Raw genomic sequence first — 24121 nt, forward strand, 5'->3', positions numbered from 1 at the left:
TCTCGTGATTATGGCTGGTTGGTCACCTCGGCTGGATGAGATCGAGGACGTCGAGGTGGCCGTCCCGGGGCCACGGTGCTCCTCCGAGGACCTGCCGGCGGTCCTCGACTGACCGGTGCCTCTTGGCGGGACAGGGGGCGGTACCTTGCCGGAGGGTACCAGGTTCGGGATCGGCGGGCTGGCGGCGGTCCTGCCCTTCAGCACGGCCGGGTAGCTCGTCGCCTTGGCCGCCGAGCTCGCCTGGACTGGTTCTTGGTGGACCGGGACCGGGATCGGGCCCGCGGCCAAGGTCAACGGGGGCGGGCTCACCGAGCCGCTGGCGAAGTTTACCGGGGTGGAGGTGGCGATCGGAGCCGAACCGGCGGACACCGCGGTGCTGGTAGTGCTGATCATGGGGTCTGTCGGCGTCACTGCTTCGGCCAATGTCGGTCGCAAGGGCGGTCGCAGGTCGTCCGTGAGACGGACAAAGGCAAGGGGGTCGTGCGGCCACGGCAGTGAACACGGGGGAAGAGAGTGGTACGGAGAGGTGAAAGAGAGAAACAGAGAGGCTACGTGAGAGACTGTGGAATGATTCGCGGGCACTGCAACGCTGCCTCGAGTTCCGAGCTTTGGACCAGAGTTGGGCAACATTTTATTCGGATCACCGATGAAAGATAAATACTAACGAGTACAATTTTATTCGATGCTGTCGAATAAATATATTCAATCGAATTTATCTAGATACTAATTTATTCGAATAAAATTCTATTCCAATAAATATTCATTCGTTCGAATTCGAGGAATTTATACGGAGAATAATTCTTTTGAATAAAATTGATATAATATAGGATGTATTTTTATAGTTTATACCATATTACTTTTTCGAATTATTCGAATAAAATGTTCGACTACAAAGAATTCATTCGGATTATTATCTTAGATAAATATTTATTCGCAATAATCCGAATAATACCCAACTCTGCTACAGACGATTTCATTTGATTCTTAACTGGATTATAATTGATCAAAAAAGGCTTCTTCCTGATACAACAATTACATTTTGTCGAAATACCACTTCATTTATTAGACAGCCACAGCCATGAAACATTTCTTATTCAAAATTCTTTCTCAGAGGAAACTGAAAAATTTTTAATTAAATTCGTCTCTTAGAATAGCTGTTTTAATACTTTGTCTGCTCCGTAATGCGTGTATTAAATTCTTAAATTATATTACTGTATACAAATTCTTAAAACAAAATTATAGTACAGAAAAGATTTCGATACAAATTGATCTACTTTGATTGTCTATAACTCCGCGAAAAATGATCGTAAGATGACTATTTTTTTAAATTAAAACTTAAAACCTCTACTTTAAAACACTATTTCCTGATTTTTAGTTCGACAGACTGTCGATTCTGTAACCCTTTAAATATAGTGCCATGTTAGTCATATCGCAAATTACCGAGTTTGACAAAATATCCGAGCTATGTAAAAATTATTTCAGAGGTGCCATTACCAGCGAATTGAAAATCAAACCTTCCCCTTTAGTTTAAAGAAAGAGAACCTTGGCTTCGATTTTTCTTCGCAAAGTTACACTACTTTTTTTGTATCAATGTACAATGAAATAAGTTCTTTCAATTTCCTTTGACTTTTACGGACCTTGGCGTGACAGCCAACACGTTAGTGAATTCTGCGATAAAATCCATAAACGCATGGCATCAGCTAGCTTCTACCAAGCGATGGTTGAGCTCCATTTCCCAAGGAAATGAAACTTGGAAAGTGGACCGGTGCGAGTCAGCGTTGCATTGCCCGTCAAGATATAATACCGCTAATAAAACAAGAAGGGATGAACGTGATCAAAACCGAGTACTCGCTACCACGAATTGATCGTCTAACTATACAATCGACGGTCCACACAGGACCGCCATCCTGCGAGAATGTTCTCCGACTTCCTCGACAGAGACCGCGATAGAAATGGCAACGACAACGGATAATAGGAAATTAAGTGATCTGTATGAGACTCACCGGCCTTCGTAGGTGACGTAGCATGCATTGTCGTACTTCCGGTTGTCGGCACCGCTAAACCACCACATAACACCATGTACCATTACCGTATCACCATGAGTGCGACACTTGATCGGACAGAGAAACTTCCAAGCTCTGGAGAGACGTTCGTTTGCTGTTTCCATTCGATGGAAAGCTTTTCTCTGCGCTTTTATCGTAACGCGGCGGGATTCTCGATCGATTGCAAGTCTCTTTGTCCATTCACATATCGGAGGTGTTCCCGAGACGAAACGGGGATAGTCGAGCAAGGGACGTTCGAGGCAAACAGAGGGAATCAACGGTCGGAATGCGCGCATTCGACTGACATTCACGATAGAAAGCTGTAATACGTACGGTCTTCGCGTCTGATCAGAGTTTCCGTCTGACCAGATCCGACAAACGACGAATTTCGTCGCGGAATTTTCATATCATCAAAGAACCAATCAGTGTACCGAATTCTTTCGTTACCATACAATTTGTCGATACGATGTCCGACAGTGGTATGCTGAGTGTACAGAAAACGCTTCATCGGTAACAAGCGATCGGAAGCGTGCTCCTATTTTAATCGTAGAAAAGAAAGCCGACCGGTCGCACGAATCTCAGCTGGTATTTTTAAACGGGCGCGTAAAAAGTCTGATGCAAAGCGGACATTTAATTTTAACAGCAGTTCGCAGAAATGAAAATAACGGGGAATCAAAATCCTCTAATCGGCCCGGCGGACGAAACCAGTTTCTGTACAATCAGCATAATTCCGCGCTCGACCCTTTTTTAGAGTGACTCGAGGCGACGCTTTTTGTTCGTACCAGATTCGGCGGAACGTGACAGTGAATTACCTGTCAGCCCAGAACACGATAGGCGTACGTCATTAGCACGTGGAAGCACGCGCGGGCAATCTTCGTAAAAGCGACAGGGTATCTTCTGGAGGGAACGGCACGCCGTTAGGGGATGATTCAGACGGGATTGCTGGCGCCGTGACGGACCGGGAGCGTGGTGAACGTTTTGGAAGCGGGTAACGTGGGAATGCCGCATCTAAGTTTACTGCGCTGATCGCTGTGCCTGGCTACACACGTGAAATTCAGCGCAAAGCCAATAATAGAACCGTGGAAGATGTTCGTTCGAATCATCCGCACGATTTTCGGAACGGAAACGGTCGTATATTTTCGTTCGATCCGGGACGATCGCGTTTACACCTTTCTGAACGATCCAGTTCGACTTTCCATTCGATCGTTTTTCAAACATTGTCTCACTGATCGCTTGTCGAACTAGATACGTTCATGTACAGCCAATATTTAGATTTTCCTGTTGTCTGTACGATCAGGAAAGCAATTCATTTATAAATCTCGATGACTCTGATTTTATCTAGTGATGAATTCAATAAATATTACACAGTTTGCATAATAACAGAAATTTGTTTAGAAAAAGTTCTGGTAAAGGAAGCGTTGATCTAGTAATAATGCGCGAAGTTATAGATCGGTCTACGAAACACAAATTTTCTGTCAGTGCAGAACGGTAATAAAAATTGTTTAAATTTAAATATTACAAAAAAATCATAATCAAACTTTACATAAAAATCTACTACAATAAATCTCATTCCAATTAAAAATTAATCTTGGCGTTATTTTAATCAGACTATAGATTTTACATATTTATAAGATAAATAAATCTTAAAAGCTTCCAAAAAGGATCCGAATATTCGTTCGACTCCTGTTTCATTTACAATCGATCCAAGGATCATTTATTTTGCAGCAATAGCAACCTTTACGCGTGACACGAGAAACTCCTTTCCCCTGTTCGTACAGTCAACGGTTGGATCCTCGACCGCGAATGTTTCGACGAGTTCCGAAAATCGGTGAAACTTCCGTACGCGTGTGGCGACCGTGTGAAGCATAAAGATTGTTTGTAAAAAAAATGTGATCGATTGAGAAGAGACGCCTGTGCAAACTTACCGGTGGAATCGAAGTCGCCGTCCAGAGGCCTGAGCGGCCTGGTGATGCTTTTTCTCTTCGACGGGGAATGTTTCAACGCTGAAACACAAATCGCAACTGTTATAAATACGGACACATGGTTGAGCGGTAGAAGGACATCGATGCGGAGATCGGACAGATTATTTGGAGGTCTCGCGGGAAGACTGACCCAATTAAAACGTCGACTTTTTGAACGGTCGTCTCGCTGCCTTGAAACCGTTCTCGTATAAAAGTTTACGGGACACGCGTTATCTGGTCGCGTCGTTGTCCGCGGTTACGGCCAGTTAACTTATTGCACTGTACAAAGTCTCGCAGAATTATTTACAGTTCTATTTACAATATCCAGTTCGATCGAAAGATAACTCTGCGGCTACAAGAGAGAACGCCGCGAGTGGTGATTTCAAGAAATTTCAGACGATAAATTAACATATAGGATTTACGTATCTATCAGAGAAAACATCGCGAAAACAAATTCTACAGACTGGAAAAAATATGCGGTTTAAAGAACACTACAAGCGTTAGAGATTGGAATTCGAAGATTTTAGCGTCTAAGGATTGTAAACAGGTGACTCGCGGCGGTGTTTCTCGCAGCCACAGAATTAACGTCTGCGAACACCGAGATCAACTCTATGCGGTGTCTGAAGGCTCAGACATCTCGTAAACAGTTATCTACGTCTACGATCGCGCGCAAGCAGCTCGCTGTCCACAAAAAGTCCACGTTTCGATCAGGTCCCTCTCCGTGGCAGGCCGGCACCTATCGAGGGTAGATCAAACCAGTTAACGCTACAAAAGCTGACGTCAGTACCGTAGCAAGTGTTAGCTTGGGCGTGAAGCGTCTCGACTTTGTTTCGAAAAAGTTTTCTCAGTGCGGCCTGCGTACGTAATCACCGTACGCAGTATTCTGTGTGATCGCATCACGGGGACACTTATTTTCGCAACGCGTTCGTTAAGAGCGCCGTTCCTCGGCTTGCACAGGAGCTTTCAGGAGCGTTCCCCGAACGATTCTCTTGGAACAATTTTCCTTGAACTCTATCTTCCCCAATCTATCTAACGCCAATCCCATTGGTGCAAAAGTAACGAGCGTATTCACGGAGCTGTTCTAATATCAGCTTTACGCTGGAACTACCGAGTTGTAAATGCGACTGTATATTGTTTTATGACAAGATTGTATTTACTTAAGCATCGAACGATTTTTATTAGAATTTTTATGACACCAGAAATTGTAAAAGAGAAAAACAGTTATTTTAATTGGTTTGGTAGTTTTAGTATAAGTTAGCCGTCTTCTCGGATCTTCAGTTTCTCTTTTATCCCGGATATCTCAGCTCGGTAAATCCGATCGGCTAATTCTGATTAGTAGACCGCGGATTCTATGCATTTATAGCAAAAGTCAGCAGTAGAATACAAAACAGTGATACTATTCAATATTCTTCTTACGTCGTTTGTAACTCAGTAAAGTGATTAAAATAAATATCTATGTATTTATCGTTTGCTGTAATCGATGCGCAGTATTTTTATTTTACATAAAAACCCGCGATCTACTGATTAGGGTCTTTCGAATATTTTACACGGTTTTTAGAGGGCTGAATAGTCTGCAAGCATTTTCAAGCAGACATCAAAGTGCGACGGGTTGAATTCATCTTACTAGGGAATTCAACCTTTGATATATATCCAACCAATTTAATACTATTCATCTTTTTAGGGAACATTTTAATTTTTAAAAGAACCTGAGCTCAACCTCCGTGTTCCAGGCGTTATCATACTAAAACTAGAAGACTTCCGTAAACGCTCCGAAAGCACCAGCGCAGACTGCCCCTCGCTACAGCACTGGCTGCCACGCACTATGACTAACTTTCCCACCGCGATGCTACGTTTCATCGAAAGATACCTCTACGACGTAGAGTCTACATTACCTCTCTACGGAAAGGAATCGGTAAACTACGATCGACCTCCTCGGCTAGAGCTATTCTCTCACCTAACAAGGGGAGCATCGGACATCCCGCCGATTTCAACGAATATTTGGTAGACTGATGTATCTATATCTACGATAAGCGTAGCTCAAATTTGAACCGTACATGGACAGTCAATTATAGGAAAATCGGGTGCAAAGATTGTTGAAATTTGATAGACCGCGACGCTTGTCGCTAGACCGGAAGTATAGTAATTTCTCTCGCATTGACCCTCAGCATGGAAACAAGAATGGACAACGTGGGAAAAGGAGACACAATTATTGATAATCGACAACTATAAAACCGAGCTGCGAGGCTCGAATAATCGTGTCTCCTCTTCCCACGTTGTCCATTTTTGTTTCCAAGCTGTGAGGCAGTGTGAGAGAAATCACTGTACCTGCACGTTCGACCGTCTAATGTGCATACATTAAACCGCATGGTCACAGCAGTTTTTACAAACTTTACTCTTAAATTTCCCATAATTAATTGCCTATATACAGCTGAGATCGTTGCAACAGTCATATCGCAGGTGTAGGTGTACCAGCCTACCAAATTTCATCGGAGTCGGCGCCATGCCCGATGCTCCGCCTGGAAGAGCGAATTGTAAGACGACGATAGACAGAGAAATCTATGTGGTATAAATGAATCAAGCCGACAACACCGAAAGCTCTCTCTCTCCCTCTCTCTCTCCGTGCACCCCGCGATCAAGGACCGCGCGGTGCAACGTGTGTTCTCGTCGTCTCCCTCTATAATCGCTAATATAATCGTTACGTGTGTGTCGCTCGATGATTACGCTACTGTCTGTCATGCCTCTGTAACTGAAACGATTAGTTGCAAGAAAACGTTCACATGGGGGTCCGGGTAATTGCGTGTGATACGTACATGGAAGAGACGTTCGATAGAAATCGCGACAGACGCTCTCGCCCCGTGCCTCGGGAGCGGTTTCTCTCGCCGCGCTAGAGGCTAATGCTAATATCCCGGCGATGTTCAGGTCTGATTAAAATCCGGATAACGATGTTAACTGGAACGAGGCGCGTCCCGACGGTGCCGCGGGTCCGTGCAAAAGTGTTCTGACACGTGCGCATGGGGAAACTGAACGACAGAGTCGACGCACGCAACGAGACGTTGATCCGCGACCGGAACGCTACACTAATTCGATTACGCAAGGAACGTCGTAGAACGATCCCACTTTTCTTTTTTATCGACGATACTGATTCGATCACTGTCAGAGAGACGATCGTGATCACCGACGCCCACGTTGTCCGCTGCTTCTACTTGAAATCAGGGTTTATAAACGTGTTGCGCGTTGCTCTGCCGAAACGAGACATGATACGTTAAATTTGATTCTCGCGTTGTCCAAACAGATGTTCCATTAGTATTAATTGAACAAGATCGTTGCACGATTGCTGCTAAATTATGAGAACGCGCTAATTGATATAGTGCCGTTTGTAAATGATTTAGAGTCTCTAAAACTTTCAAACATGCTTCCCCGAGGCGATTTTAATTAAACTAGAAACATAATAAAAGGAATCGGCAGCTTCTTAATTATTTGAACGGCCGGAATTCTTTTAAATATATGCATGAAATTAGCAGCGAATACGTTGACTTTCTCAGTAGCTGTATGAGAACGTTATACAGTTCCTCGATCTTACGAGACCGAAGGAAACGCTCGATTCGATTGCTCCGTCTGATTAAACGCAGCTTCGACTCTGTCTCCGAACTCGATCTGTGCTCATACTTCTCTTCCCAGATCGCAGGTATCGCCTCGCATCACTTTCCCCGCGACTGAAAAGCGGCCGTGACAGAGGGGTGTGTTGCAAGAAAACAGAACGAAGCTCGCGAAAAAAAATTCGAGGGATCGACGTGTTTGGCTTTGGCCGCAAGAGCGAGACCGGCCGCACGGTGCGTCCTCTCGAGAGGAGCACGACCCAGATCCGGAGTGCGTTCGACGGGAGTGGGTGGTTGTTGAACGTGTCCTTGAATCAACAGTGAACGTGTCCGAGGCGTAAAAAGAGATAGAAAAAGTGTGAGATACAGTGGTGAACAAAACGGGAGTAGAATATCTGTCCAGGCGCACGCAGATCCCGCATCGGGCATCGCAGAAAGCAGTGGAGAAAAGTACGAGCGAGAATAGTATAAACACGGGGTGAATCGGTTTTAATCACAACAAGTAACAAATCCGGACGTTCCTGCCGACAGCCGAAATCCCCGGGAAATCGGAAACGCGGCGGCGCTGTCCAAGCTGTCCGCAGGAACGTCCGCAGCTTTCGGGAGCACCTGTATAATCATACTTACAACGCACGCAACTGTCACATCTACAGATCAAGGCTTGCAAGTTAGTTCGACGAAGGTGAGAGTAAAAAAGAAGCTTGCAGTCCGCCGTGGCGAACCGCGGGTGCAGAGTTTTCGGAAATTCTGACAGAGAAACGGGCAGGCGTGAACTGAACAAGGGGACAATTAGAAAGTACAAGTCCAGGAATCGAAACCGTGAACGAATCTCGGCGGGACGCGAATGTCCTGCGATCGAAGGATCGTCGGGTCAGGCTGATCGAATACAGCTTCGAGCGCAGGACACGGTGGTATACGCCGAGGAAACGTGACGAGTACTTACGATCATTCTACTTACGGGTCTTACATCTAGAATTACGTCTACGAACAAGGATTTTCCGTAAGTTTCGCATGCGACAATCGACACAACGGTTATTTACAATCAAACGGTGTTTCTCAACGGTCTACTTACGAACCTCGGTTTACCAAGAGACAATGCATAAAAAGGGAAAAATCGGATCGAGCAAAGACACGCCAGCCAAAATGAAACGGGGACGGAGAAGCGTGAAAATCGTTGGACGATGCAAACTGGGGGGGACGGTCCGCGAGAGGGGTGAGTAGTCGAAAAAAAAACAAAATCGAAGCAGAACAAACGGGATCTAGGGCTCGTGTTCGATCCAGGATCCAAAGAAATCAATACCAGAGAGTGGTGAACAAGCGGATAGGAGACGAGCTCGTTAGAATTAACGGAGAGACAATGTTACAAGGGGTGTTCGATTCAAAATCAAATGGAACAAAACGAACATACACGTGTACGATATCATACAGAAAGTTGGAGATACAGACAGATAGATAGATACATAGATAGATAGATAGATAGATAGATAGATGATAGATAAATAGATAGATAGATAGATAGACAGACGGACGAACAGACAGACAGACAGACAAAGTTACCTATGTAGCTGGTGACGAGGTTACGGAATTTGCGATGATTCCCCTTAATCTCAGGCAGGTCCACTTTTGGTATAGTTTTCGAGTTTTCGATCGGTAGCAGGTCAGATCAGGTCATTGGGGGTTGACACGGAAAGAAGTGCACGGGACACAAAAACATCAACATTTAGCTTCGAACGTTGTATATAGCGGTACTTATACGATGTCGTATATATACGTCTATATATAGACCGTTGTTTGAAACGATAGAATCGTCAGGGACTGCCGAGAATCATAGTTATAGCAACAACTAAGGAAAGCGGGGACCACACGTTCTTGCGTAGGGTTGGGTTCGAGAAAACTCATACGGAAACGGGGACAGATAGATAGAGAGACAGAGAAACGGATGCACAGGCACGCCAAATCAAAAGACGTTTCAAAAATGATCGGGATCGCAAACGTGATAGTAATAATAAATGACAGTTCTAAACCTAATAGCGCGAGAAAGTTTCAATCGAACAACTTCGACGACTATACTCAATCAGTTAACGTTTCATATTAATTAATAATTTCCAATGTTCTTCAATGTTACTTGAATCCTGTTACTCGCAACTGCATCAGAATATTTTAATTTTGCACAAAGAACTACAATTGAGTCAGAAATGAATTCTCAAACATGGGTGCATAATTGTGTCACCCAGTTATGCAGCTAACACATTAAGCAAAAATAACAGAAAACGTCTTACAGTTTTATCGAAGTGAAACTCTATTTAATCTCGTTTCGGTTAGAAACTTTCATGCGCCGTGCCCTTAATTGACGAGCGGATCGGTTGCAATTGTTCCATCCTGCAATGCTAGTTTAATGCAAAGTCGATGCTGATTCCCCGATCTGATAGCTCTCGTAGCGTCTTGTAATTTGGTGCACCAGCGTAGGAAAAGAAAAATAAATAAAGAAACAAAGAAAGAAAGAAAGAAAGAGAAAACGAAGCGACGATCAACTGTCATTCTATCGTCATCGTCAAGGAGTCAGTTTCGTCGCGATGCTCGCGAATTCCCTTCGAATGATTCCTGCTGGACCCGTCCTTGCGGAATCTCGATTATTCGAGCGTGTTTACCCGCGCAGCCTTGACCGGCGGAACACTGACCTGGATCTCGATCACAGAAACTGTAATGATTTTTCGTCTTTAAATGGCTACGTCGTTAGTCTCGCCAACTTGTTTCCCGGAGAGTTCCCCTCCACCCCCCTAAAACCCCCTATCCTGTTGTTTTCTGTTCTTCTTTTTTTTGGGTTCTCGAATGCCGCGCGAAACGATTTCTACTTGCATTCGATTAGCGGCGCTTTAATGAAACGATTTAATAAAACGGTCGCTTTAATTAAAAACGCGTTCAGCTGCGGGCCCGGGCGATTTGCGTTTCGCGAACAGCTCGAACGAATCCAGGTTCCGCCGCGCGAGATGTTCCAAGTGTTGTGGTTGAGATCGGCACCGGCTCGTCGAAGCGTTTCAACGCTCGACGTTAAAAAATTCTGCGAACGCAATGCGTGTTGATTATTTTTCCAATTAGATTTGACCCGAATCCGTCGATCTTTTTAATCACAATTTATAACAATTTCGATAAAATATACAGTGTTGAATTTGGTATAGTTTAACCGCCTACAAAAATGCGAAAAAGAAGATATGCTGAACAGAGTGCGATTAACTTTTACAAATTTTAAACAGTTTCGATACACGCATTGTATTTCGAAGAATCGTTCTACGCCAGCTGTTGATATACTATCGCGAGTCGGTGTAGGCGATAGAAGCGAAGAAATGCTATACGGGAACGGAAGAGGATTTTGGGAGTGGTTTCCGATTGACACCGCAATGTTCCCGGTGAAACCGAACACGTACGTTAAAACACAAACAACAAACACACGTCGCATGATACGCTATCGATACAGTACACAAAGTGGTGACGCGACGGTAATGCAGAAAATCAAGTATAGATGAACCTACGACTACGGATCGGGGGGGATGAAGAGATGCTACGATGGATGGAGCAGTATTTTGAAAGTAGTATCGGCCTGCAGCAGAAATTTTGTTGCGATTGTTCCACTTCGTGTTAGGTATTCTACTATGCACTGTTCGAGATATCTGTCCCCACTTTCGATCATGCTCCTCCCACTTTATAGGCAGTGGGAGGAGCAGATGGTAGAGTGGGGGCAGTGACCTTGAACAGTCGGTAGGTTTCGTATTCCATTTTAGTCGTTTAGTTTTCCCAGTGAAAAATCGGGAACGTCAGAAATGTTTGGACGAAAAGTTGCAGCACTGCTCCCCTTGGTTGACTTGTCCAAACATTTCTGACGATCCGAGAAATGAAGCATCAAATTAACAATATCGTTTTAAAAATAAGAGAAAACAAATGAACGGAATTTGATTCGGAGCTCTACGAAATGTATAGAATATCGTAGCTTCGGTTTAAAGGCGGGTGATGTTCGAAATATTCTCAAGTATCCTGAAAAGTGGCAAATTAGTAGATAAGACATTTTAACTGAGGATGGCAGATTAGCGCGGTCGGCGATTAGCTTGGTTAATTAGTATTCCTGCGATAAGCAAATGTCAATGTAGCCGTAACATACGGTGGTCAGTACGATGGTGGAGGATAGTGTAGAAGAGTCAAGTGGAGAGAAGAAACAGAAACAAAGTAAATCGTTCGGGTAGGCTTTGTAAATGAAATGAAGTTGGTAAACAGCGAAAATGTTTATTGCAAAATATATAAATATGTACATTGGTGTCCACGTCGAGCCGATAGCTGAATATTTTCACAATAAAAACGAAATTCATCTACTTCTACCGTGTCTCTCTCCTCTCTCGCTCTCTTTCTCTCGCTCTCACAGCACACGCTTTCTTCGACTCTCTCTCACTGGCACACCGGAACTAGCTTCCTCGCCGAAAAATATACTCGACAACTGTGTACACACCTCGAGGACTACGTCGAATTTGTAAATCGCACAAAATCGTTCCACGTTAAAATAAAAAAAAAAAAAGGAATAAAAATCAAGAGAGAACAAATGCACCGATTTTGGCTAGACTGCGGATTTCATGCGTTTACGAGAAAAATTAGTGGATCGAATATACGAAACACTGGAAACGTTTAAAAAATGTAAAAATACTATCACATTATTTTCAGCTCGGTAAAATAATGGAAAAAATGAAAGGAACGTTTATGCGTGCAATTTTTATTTTGCATAAGAATCCGCAGTCTAATTATGGCAATCGAGGATGTTCCTCCGCGACGCGAGTACTCTCGAATTTTGTGCGGTCCGTGGCATGTCTACCCTGTACACTACTAGGAACGCGAGGCTCGCGATAGTCTTACAAAACCTTTGGCACGCGGTTATATCAACAAGGAACTTCGAACACGGAATCACACGATATGCAGTCGATCTATACCCGCTCGATTCACGGTTACCGTTTACTGTCTTATGAAAACTGGGACTTCCTGCTACGTCCAAACAGCGGATCTTTATTCGTTCGTGTTTTCGTGAAATGTTTAAACTACGAAGTACCATGGCATTCGATGCAGCGTCACCGTTCGTTGCCTCGGAAAATAAAATTGTCCGGAAGGATAAACGTGTGCGCAAACGTACGCCGTCAAGCAATGTCCGATTGGAGGTCTTAGTAACTGCGTCAGAAGTCTAAGTTCTTTTCACTACAACAGCATGGTCGATTCCGATTCTTCAACAGACTTGGCTCGAAGCGCAAAGGAAAGTGGCAAACGCGGAACAGAAAATCGATATCACATTGTCGCGATAGAAGCATTTTGTTCCGTCTCGATTCGAGAACGTTTCACTTGCGCAGTCTCTCGCAATTGGCTGTGCAGTTATCGCACCTAAGCATCGTTTAATTGAATTTTCTATTCGAATATTATATCGAACGTCACTTGTCACTTTTGGCACCGTTCATGCTCCTGTACGACGTTCGAAATCGAAAGTAAGAGTCTCGTTCGATACGTGTGTTCTTTCACTGACGGTCGGCTACTTTCCTTTAAACCCTCGACCTCGAAATCAAAATTGCCGGCGTCTCGCGAGAAACGGTAACCATAACCGAGATCTCTAATTAACGTAACATTTTCGATAGTCTCGTAGCCGACGACTGTAAACGCAACTATACACGTACATCGGTATATCGACGTCCCGATTGTTTTGAGCTTTCGTACGTGGGACGGCAACGAATAAAATTGTCTTTCGCAATGGCGCGCTTCACACGGGAGAAACCTTACAACCTAATCGTCGGACCGGATCATGCTCGCGCGATTCTTGCACACGGTCGTCGGTCGCTTTCTCAGCTCCGATACCGAGAAACAAAAAGGAATGATCAACGGACACCGGCTTCGATGCATAAAATACTCAGCTATGTGTGTGGACACCAGTGGACTGGTCATTTTGTGCTTGTCAATTAATTATCTATTTTCCTTTTCTTTCGTCTTTTATCTTTTCGTTATGGAACCGGGTTCGAAGACAGTCTGGCTACGGAACGTGACGTGTGAACGATGTGGTGGCGAGAGAACTCAAACGGAATCGAATGTGACGAAATCATAGAAACGAAAAAACAAACAAACATGGAAAGCAAAACGGTGAGGGGGAACGTCGTGAGAAACCTGAACGTCGAAGAAACCATGTGTAGTTATCGTGTTAGCGATTAGTGCCACCAATGAAAAGTAAAACCCAGAGGCGACCAATTGACGCAATCAATGGAACCCAGGATGATTGAATCGACAGCGTTAATCGTGGAGGGATGCAGGTATCCGAAACGTCGATGTCAGAAATGGCTCGATTAGACTGCGGATCTTCGCGTTAATTAACGTGTCTTCTGTTGCGAGAAATGGTATAATCTCGCGGTATAAACTATCTGCAATAATTTCTACGATAAAACGGAATTGAATGGGCGAAGCCCGCAGTCCAACGATCTCGTTGATTCGTGCATTGTCATTGATTCTGCATCGATCGATTCGGCTTTCGGATATCCGCACGGGATTCGTCGCATTCTCTGCAGTCATTTATCGTTTCTCTTCTGTTCTTTTGTTACCTTAAGTCACTATTACGTTTATTAGAATCTCTCTCTTTCTGGACGGTTAAATTTGATCTCGTGGTGACGATGATGAAGATGACCGGTGAAGATGATGGCGGTGATTGATGTGTGATCGGATAGGATATTAAAATAATTAAAGGAAGAGAAAAACAAACAGAACAAGAAACAGACTCGCTCATTCTCGCTTCGATCGTCTTAAGATAATGAAGGACCTCGAACGAACCGATAAGCGAACACGATGCACACGCTCGACGACGAAGTGGAAATAAAAGAAATTGAAAGTAAATCGTTATTCTATCGATCGGCTGGCTCGATCCCGATCTACGATCGTCGCGCAACGAAATGCCGGGACGCGACGACAAGATATGCTTTTGCGAACGACGTGTTATGCTGCTTACACGAACGTAATTCCTCGGAAAAGCGTAATCGTCCGAGTCGTAACGGAATTTGAACGTTCGGTGATGGCGATTCGTATATAATAAAGAAGCTAAAAAATATATATGTATATATATGTGTATACGTAACTCTAGCTTATGGCTTACTGCTCTATACGAACTGGAATCTTAAGTAACAAGACAATGTACGGTATGCTACTTAATCGTAAACGGCGGAATAACGTAGATAAGTTAAGTACACCGCTTTCTTTTTTCTTTGAGCCTTTACACCTGTGCAATACCCCGCCCCAACCCCTCCGTCTCCCCTACACGTCATTATAATGTCTCTGTTATAGTTTCTGTTTGTAATTTTTGTTCGTTCGTAATTCTCACTCGATAATGGACGCTAGAACACGCGACAACAGTTTCGCATCGTGTCAATTAATCGAAATCACAGTAATCGATGCCGTTACTCCGAACAGAAACAGAGTCGTGCTAGATCAGCCGATAAAAATACTTGTGATGTGTCTGTTTATTTGTTTGTATGTATGTATGTATGTATGTATGTATGTATGTATGTTTATGTAATGTGTACTTGTGTGTGTCGTGTTTGTGTAGATATATATATATATAGATATATATTTATATAGTTCTACTAAATTCTACTTAAAGCCTAGAATTTCACTTGTACTTTATGCTTCGAACGTGAGACAAGCCGAAAGAACATGTCGTATGGCGGTTTTCTTGCTAATAGACACAACAGGTGTGAAAGAAAACGGGTCGGCCGGAAAATCAATCGGATCGAAACGATACGATACGCCGCGCGATTTCAAATCTGATCGAAAGGAGACCGCTTACAAATTAGGAATGAGCCTTGTTCAGTGTTAACATTGAGGTCAGGTTTGTTAGAAGAGGCTGATTAGGATGGTACTTACGTGACGGTATCTTCTTGAATACTGTCTTGGCCATGAAGTCTTGAAAGCGTTGCGCGTAAAAGCCCGGCCGGTGTACCGATACCGTGTCCTGCAAAAATAAATCAACAACGTTTCATCGGCTGCGCTTAATTCACGGTGGGCCCCGCGTGCCATTTAGATAATTGAAAACACCTTCCTGCGTTTACTATTTTTATCTTCCCCCTTTATGCATTGAACATTGCTATCGTAAAAGGAAGAGGCTTGAGACGATAAGAAAATTCTATTTTGTATTTTATTTCTAAGTCTATGACGAACCATAGTTTACTTGCAATAAAAATGAAGCTTTAAAAATCTACGAACTGTGCATTGCGATCATCGAACAATTGAAATAGTCAACGAGCCTCTTCTTTGAGGCAGCAAAGAAAATGTTCTCAATTAACAAAATAATGGCACGATTCATGGCCCACCCTGCAATCGTCTAACTTAGAACAAGGACAAACCATGTTAGACATAAATGGCCATCGGTTGCCGAGATCAGCGGTTAATTTTGAAGTTAACGAACGGAACGTGAACAGAATTAATAAAGAGAAAGTCGATAGTACTTACACCGTCGTGTATCATGGATTTCCAAGTGTGCTCGAGCTTTTTCTTAAGCCTGTAACTTTGCAAAATATCAATGATACCAAGGAAGAGTAAGAGGCGTTCGCCGCGAGCATTGCGAGCAGGGATCCCACCTGGACTGCTAGGAACACGAACGCAATTAAAATCACGTTATTAGAGGATCCGTGGTGTATACAATCGTAAGAGGATCGGCCCTCACGATACTCACGGTACATCGTCCTCCTCGTCGATCGGCTCGCTTTCGGCCTGGATGCTCTCCATAGCGGTACTATGCGCGACCAACCTTTGTCGGTTTATGCTTCGCGATCGGTTCAGGGCCCCGGCTCCTATTCTGTCCTCTCTTTCACGCTCTCTTTCTGCTTGAGCGAATCCTCCCGCGTCCCCTGCCACGTCCCCGACCTCTTCGTCCGCGCTGGCCGATAACCTTTGTTCCTGCTGCAACCAGACAATTGCATTTTGGTCGCTTGGCGAAGCCTGGACACTCGTTCTCACGATTTCAAAAGGAAAATAACAACTTCTCTGAAGATATTCGGTGGATATTCACAAGTTTGGATATTCGAGGTTCTACTATACATATTTGCAGATATTTTTGTCATTATTTTGTAAAAGAATCTAATATGTTTCAGCAAAACTAGTTGTTTGTTTGAGAAAGGCTATTATAAGTCTGAGTCAGACCTGGACACATTTCTTGAAGAACGTCATTTTGTTTGGAGATTAAACGGTGATCTAATTATCAGCGGTGAGTCTGATTTATACTGATACACTCGTTGACGTTTCTGCAAGATAAAATGACTGATCTGGCAATGATAAACCGATAAGAAAAATCATGCCTCTGCAGGAAAAAATGTTCTCTTTCAACTTCGAAATGAATTATTTCAAATAATTGTCTTATCTTCATTTCAAATAAAATCGGCTCAGATTTGGTGCAGGCAAGTAATTTGTTAAATTATAAATTATGGTTTCAGTTTGTACTTTAAACTCGCGAGAACTATCTCTGTTATTCAATACTGTTAGCTGTTACAGGAATGATCGCACCTTCGGCATCGCACTTACCGCTTTCTCCCTGGCAGCCTGATCGAGATTATGGATGCCGACAAGCAGCGAGTAGTCCATAATCTTGAAGCTCTCCAACACCCTGCAGTCTCTCTGAATCGTTTTCACTAAAGCGCTGTAGGTGTCTGCCTCCAAGAAGATGCCGTCAGAGTGATGTTCCATGAAATCCAAGTCCTTGTACGTCGGAGAAGACTTGGACCTTTCAGTTTTCGACGCCTGAACGAGAAACATCGACATTAGAAGAAAGATACTTCGCATAAAACCATTTGACAATTATCTGTCAATTAAATAATTACCTTCCGTTTGTACGTTGACCCCTTCAGATCGTATTTCTGATGTAATTTCACCGACGAGGGCAGCAGATTATTCATGGCGATTAATCTAACGTTCTTACTATTACAACGATAGCAATACAACCCGAAGAACTTTGGCAGTAACGTCCTCGGATTTTGATTCAGGTTCTGCAACAAATTGGAGAACGGGTCAGTAGAGTTGTATAAAAAAGGATTCTTGAGTTTCGCAGACGGATGTAGTTACCATGTAATATCCCGGAAGAAGGGTCTGCAGAAACTCTCCCTCTTTGTGTTGCACAGTCTTTATGATGAACTCGTCATCATCGGTTAGGTAAAAGATACTCCCACTAGCGCCTGGATTCGATAATTCGCGTAACGGTGCGCTGCACATCGACATCTAAATATTCAAAGCGGCGATTAGCCGGTGTCGCAACGATTACCATCGTCGGTAAACAACGAGGGAATGTTAATCGTCTCCTTCGTCGTTTCGTCGAGCAAATGCGCATATGTACTCACTAAAAAGTCGTCCGGTTGGATGCCGAAGAGATCTCGAAAGTAACGAAATGCAATGGGTGCGTAATTTTTGAACTTAAACTCGGAGAAATGGTGAGCCGGAGTGTGATTCGAGCCTTCGCTGGGGAAATTCGTGGTTTCGACGGTCATAAAATCCTGCATCAATAGATCACGCTCCGGTTTGCTCGCCAGACCGCCTACCGCGTGTTGGATACCCAATTGTATCGATCCCATGATTTGTGTCGTTTGGATCTACAAAGCAAATCATCGAAAACACAGTCAGTCAGTGCCCGATATCAAATACAGAAAATACCGAGATTCTATCTCAACGATATATCAAATCAAAATCTACTTTACTCTAGCAACGAGGTACTACTTAGCTCTATTACAACTTGAACTATAATGAAGATTTGCGAGGTAATTGAATCTATATTAATCGGGTCTAGATTTTACTAGGCGATGAAGACTGCGAATCTATGCAAAATGGAAATTCAGTGCATCAATCGCGAGAAGCAGGAGCTGAATAAAAAAAGTGTTTCGGTCTTTTAGTAATTCGAATCGATTGACAATCTCGTAATGGTATAAATCCGCAGTCGAACGATGCACGATCATTGAATAAAGAATGGCCAACAAGTTTCTCATCCTTTACGGCTCGCTCGAAACATTTGATCGCTCGATTAGAAAGTTTCGATCAAAGTTTCCCGAAGACCCTTCTATCAAAGTGTGCGCTTTGAGTTACGTTCCGCCCCAACCCTCTGCCGCTTTCCGCTAGAATTTCATCCGTAGATTCGAACCGGTTATAACGTTTTTGCTGAATTCAATACTTCACCTTTTTGTACGTGATTTCACCTCCCACCCCAACTCTTCTGTGGCCAATCTTTCTTTCTCGCTCCGACTTGTTCCTCGACACCCCCGCAGGGGTCTTGAGCCCCGTGGTGCCATGCTGTGTTACCGAGCTCTGCAAACAGTACAATACAGTTACGACGCTGCTAGCAGTGATGCTTACCATTCCGAAATTTAAGTCTACAAAAGAAGCACGACGCAGGTCTTGTCTTCGCCGTTAATTACCACCCTCCGCCGCACTAATCCGTCGATTGTGCTCTACAGGTAGAATTAACCTCTCTACAATACTCGAAAAATCTGCTACCGTTACTACCTGTAGCAGAACTTACGGTTCCTTCGTCGAAGGAATGCTGTGACTGGTAACGTCCAGTTTTGGGTACGTCATTACTTAACACTAGCTACAAGGTACACATATTGTTCAACAGTTTATTCGTCAGAATTCCATTAATAGATGTTCGTAAAATTGTGTTCGAAAAACACTTTAAGAAATTCTTTGGAAGTAATTTTCTTGAAACGATTAAATATAATTTTGTATTAAATGTGAACACACCGAAAGAATTGATTTACTGACATTAATTTTATTCGATTTTAATTTATTGATGTAGAGATAAAATACCGATGTAAACCAAAGAGTTTCTCTGAGTAATAAACTGTTCTGTCTATGAAATGTCATTGATACATTTTACGCTGCGTGTGATACTGGACAGGGAAGGCAAGGTGACATTATCACGTGCTTCGGGGGTGGGTTTCACCCTTAACCCCGGATTACTCATATGGGGTGTGGTAAACCCCGGTAGATATATTAGAACCTGATGACGGAGGGTCGACTAGCCGAGCTATCTGTTCGAAAATTGCTCGGACATCAGTTCGACGTTCCCGACGATCATCAGCATCTCCCCGATGCATGTCTAGATTTCGCGAGTCCGCATTTCCGACCCCATTCGGTAAGGATTCTATTTCAAAATTCAGCCAGCTCGGGCAAACCGGTGGCCGGTCTGACACACTTCGGTGGCCGTTTCATCGGCAAGACAAACACCGGGAGGAAGCGTCGCAAGACCCGGCCTGTTACGCGTCATCCGAATGAATAATTATTCGACTATTCTCGTCTCTACTGTCTCTAGCCCACTGTCCATCTATCTCTCGATGATCCAACCGCTTTATTTATCGCGCTTGCGGCTCGTTTGTTTATCGCGTTACTTTTTTTCCCGGGAAAACCGATTCACCTTGTTAACGACCGACTCACGTTCGCGATAAAACAATGGCGCGTCCAGTTTATAGTCGGAATCCTGAAAACACGCGGCCGCCGCGTAATCGCTGGCTAATCTCGCGTCACGATCTTCGTCACGGGGCGAGCGCGGTGTCGACGACGACAGATTGATTAACGCCACTCCCGGGCAAAAATAGATTCCGATTCCGCTGAATGAGTCGACGGGCGGCGCGCGTCAGGACCGACCATTGACAGGAAATTAAAGGGAATCGATACAGCCCATCATCCGTCGTCTAGTGCATCCGAGCGAGGAGGTCCTCAACGCTGTCGGAACCTTGAAGAACCGGGTGACAATGGTGACGCATACTGGTGCATGTGCGATGCTATTCCTGTACCGTGCAGATTTTTCAATGGGATCGCCGTGACGTCGACATTTACGCGAACTTCGTGCGAACAATTCGAATGCCGTCGTTAACGTTGTACATACATCATCTGCTTCCAAATACTGATTTCGTACGTGTTGCCCGATCACGCTTCCGGGGAAATGATTCAATCGACGCTCGAGCATTTTGAGTGTTCGATCCCGTATGCAACATGTGGCAGACAGTTTTAGTGTTCCGCTGATCTAGTGTTGTTTGTGAAAGTGCTATTCATTCGGACACTCATCGGACGCTTGGCGAATTGTTTTTGGTATCTTTCTGTCAGCGGAGTATACAATAATTCAGTTGAACTAACAGCGTCTCTAGTCTAAAGCTTTTGAAGTAAATTCTCGTGACAGTTACGAGAAAACGTTCACAGAATCAAGAACAATACAGCGGAAGTCCACTTATCTGAACACCATTTATCAGAACGAAATTTTTACTAATATCTCAATTATCATGTGATCATCTCATTGTATTGCAAAACGAATGAAGCTTGATTAAGTCCATTTATCGGGGCTAGATTATTTGTATGAACAGTTACAGGTACCCCGTACATCCGATTACACGAACGAGGTATCTTATACACATAGCGTAACTTATAATCTGGAGTTCATACAAATGGAGTTTTGCTGAATGCTTTAAGTAGCAGTGCATCAAGCTTGAAATTTGTCTAGCTAAGATAACACACGTTCTAATTCTTACGCTGCTAACTCACGTCCTTGTTGCACTTGGCCCATTAATTTCGAACGCGTCAGTCGCGTGGTCTTATGTCAACCAATGAACCTAACGACCAATTTGCCATTTTTAAACGACCGATGTTTGGGACAACGGCGAACGGATGCTTACAAACGTTACACTGCAAGGTGCACTACGAGAAATTCGACGGAACGCCGTACCAGAATTTCGTTGCAATCGCGAAAGGGAAACGACTCGCAGCGACGCAATTTTCGTACGTTCGAGAGCGATCGTTCACGTTTCTTTTTCCGCGAAATCACGACGGACGAGGGAACGACGATGATCGTAGACAGTACCTTGAACGCGGCAAATCGACCCGGCACCGTCGACATTCCACGGTGGAGAATGAAACGTGTGAAAATGCGCGAATCGAACAGCGGGAGATAGCAAGGATTTTTCTTACATAACAGCCGCGCGTCTGCGAGCTACATCTGTTCCGTGGCATCGTTACTTCGTTGGCCGCGCTTTTTCATTTAAATCTAGCGCCAATGCATACACCGGTGTTACATAAATAACCGGGATTTTTTTGTATGTAACGTTTAGACACACCGAGCAATTTATTATATCGGTGAGCAACGACAATGTTTCTTCGATAGAGCTGTATTCCTGTCTATTAATTGTCTCATATACTGAACTATTGTGTGAATTAAGTAACTGTTAGCCATACCGAGAGCGAGATGTGTAAATAGATTTAAGGCTGTCCTTATTTTCAACGAATAAACGAGTAATTGCATGATGAATTACAAGAAGGAGTTGTGTTATATTAACACATTATGTACGGGAGAGATATTAAATCCATTTTAAAGAAATCTTTGGAATTTGAAAGAATTCATCTGTGAAATTCTAAAAGTCCTAGTACTGGCTATATACTTGCTATCAAAATCTTATTGTCACTTTTGAAAATATATTTTTGATTATAAAGAATTGAATCTCTTAAAAAGATATTCATATCTCTCTCGCGCATAATAAATTGCCTGAAACGATTAATTAAATCTGAAAGATCGTAGCACTTGGGATAGAAAATATATAAGTATCAAGGCTTTAAATTTGATATTTCTTGTGTAAACTACTCTTTCAAGCATGTAGGCCAAGAATGAAATTAAGTATGCGATAGAGTTAGGCAGCTATAGCTCGGTGAATTGGCAATTTTAATCAACGTTCAGCCATATATGGATCATTTTCGCTAAGACCGTTCTAATAGTTGCTCTCCCAGAAAAATTCGTTTACAGAAACATTTACAGATCGTCTGCCCAGTTTGTGGCTCGAATTTAAATTCCTCGTGAATGCATCTAACGTGGTCTCGCCTAACAGCCATAGAAACAAACCGGTGGAGCGGAAGAGCGATATACGTACGCCTCGAGAATTTCGATAGTGTGCCCTCATCGGTTATCTGTTCCGCTCACCGGCGCGCACCGAATCATGCGAGCGTGAACACTGCATAATATTAAATTGTTGCATAAATTCCGCGCGCCGTGAATCCCCTTGGATTCGACGTTTAATTTACGCAACGGAACTAACGGATTATACGAATGCCACATGTTGTACGCTATCGGGACAAGTTCATCGGCGAATTAATTAACCGCGACTGGAATCGATTTTCGATTCGCTGCCCGTAAAAACAGCAGCAAGATCCCACGAGCCCGGTTGTCCATTTTTCGACCTACATCGTTGCTTCTCTTGTACACTTCGATTTCTCTTGGTCGAAGCTTTCATAATTCATACGGGGATTACTGGCCGCTTCCGAGCCCCGCCTAGGGCTGCACAGGACAAGTTCGAATAGTTTGATGCTACCAAAAATCGAAGTCGGTTCGAAGTTTCCCGTTACTCGAGCTGCAAGAGGATTGCTTTAATAAGATCACCGTAATGCGCCCTCAAGGTAGCAAAGAAGATCCAAACAAGTACTTCGACACTGCGTGTCATTTATCAGAGCGCAGAATATAAATATAAAATATAAAAGTACACGTGCTCGTAGAGAAACGAGAAATAGAAAAGGTCAGAGGAATAGTTGAACTTGGAACGGGATTAATAATCAACGGATTGATCGTGTCTGCAGCCCTAGTCGCGGCAACCTGGAAGCGGGGCCTGCGAAGACCATAATTGTCCAAGTTTGTGCGGAATGTTTAGCAACTTACGTCAAATGCCGTCACCTTGTCCCCCGTCGATTTATCTGTAACAGATCGAAAAGGCATAGATAACGTGTGGATCGCGTGAAATAAGGTCACGTAACAGTCGGCCCGTGCACACCTATACCTCGTGTCCGCCATTAGTGAATGAAACTGAAGTCCCGTTCTTTAAGTTGCGGCCCGCGGTCGAACGAGAATCGCATGGCCGTTGCGATCAGTTAAAGCCGATGCATATTCCGGGAAAGAAACGAGAAAGTGGAACGTTAACCGAGTTCAAAAACGAAAGTCGTGCACACGCACCCGGGTGCAGTGCCGATTCACTATTGACAACGTCAAACGCACCGTTATAACGCCAGCCCGGCCGAATATTCAGACGATCGCCGATTCATACGGTTATACAATCCGCGGAACTTTCGCCAGGGACGCCAATGAAATTCACCGGCAAGGTTCTCTGGAATCGTTCGTTCGATCGATCGGACAGTTCCGCGCTCAGATTTTTATCCGGGGATTTCAGAAGATTATATAGATTGCGGCCGTTTAATCGCGCGGACCTTAGATGTGCAAGATGGCGGCGCGCCGATATTATTTGGGAATTCGATCGATAAACCTGGCCGCTGATAAAGAGCATTTTGGATAATGCACTTCGTGTAAATACGAGACCAAGATAATTTCGTTTGCTCGCTGTCGCGTCATACATTTGCGAACCATGCAATTATTTGGCCGCGCGAGGCGATCAATATTTGTACTATTGCAAATACAATTTTGAAACGCGAAGAAAATAAATGCGGCAACAAGTTGTAACGAATTCGGATTCTACCGGAT

The 24121-nt window shown here is 43.8% G+C and overlaps 1 protein-coding gene across 12 annotated transcripts in view; it reads right to left on the reverse strand.

The window, feature by feature from the left end:
* Window positions 1–24121, reverse strand: part of Pip5k59b (Phosphatidylinositol 4-phosphate 5-kinase 59B) — a 55436-nt gene that overhangs the window by 29063 nt on the left and 2252 nt on the right. For 5 of the 12 annotated variants that reach the window (XM_078193404.1, XM_078193406.1, XM_078193397.1 and 2 more), the window contains exons 2-14: window positions 23309–23343; window positions 18799–18927; window positions 17973–18221; window positions 17701–17853; window positions 17460–17624; window positions 17164–17379; window positions 16319–16545; window positions 16096–16231; window positions 15511–15598; window positions 9157–9219; window positions 3968–4045; window positions 2004–2057; window positions 27–410 (exon numbers count right to left, since the gene is read on the reverse strand). In XM_078193404.1, coding sequence (XP_078049530.1) covers window positions 27–410; window positions 2004–2057; window positions 3968–4045; window positions 9157–9219; window positions 15511–15598; window positions 16096–16231; window positions 16319–16545; window positions 17164–17379; window positions 17460–17624; window positions 17701–17853; window positions 17973–18221; window positions 18799–18927; window positions 23309–23343 — 1977 coding nt within the window. The remainder of the gene's footprint in view (window positions 1–26; window positions 411–2003; window positions 2058–3967; window positions 4046–9156; window positions 9220–15510; window positions 15599–16095; window positions 16232–16318; window positions 16546–17163; window positions 17380–17459; window positions 17625–17700; window positions 17854–17972; window positions 18222–18798; window positions 18928–23308; window positions 23344–24121) is intronic. The other 7 variants (XM_078193400.1, XM_078193399.1, XM_078193398.1 and 4 more) reach the window with 7 other exon arrangements.

This window comes from Augochlora pura, chromosome 10 (genome assembly GCF_028453695.1).
Source record: "Augochlora pura isolate Apur16 chromosome 10, APUR_v2.2.1, whole genome shotgun sequence".
NCBI classification, from domain to species: domain Eukaryota; kingdom Metazoa; phylum Arthropoda; class Insecta; order Hymenoptera; family Halictidae; genus Augochlora; species Augochlora pura.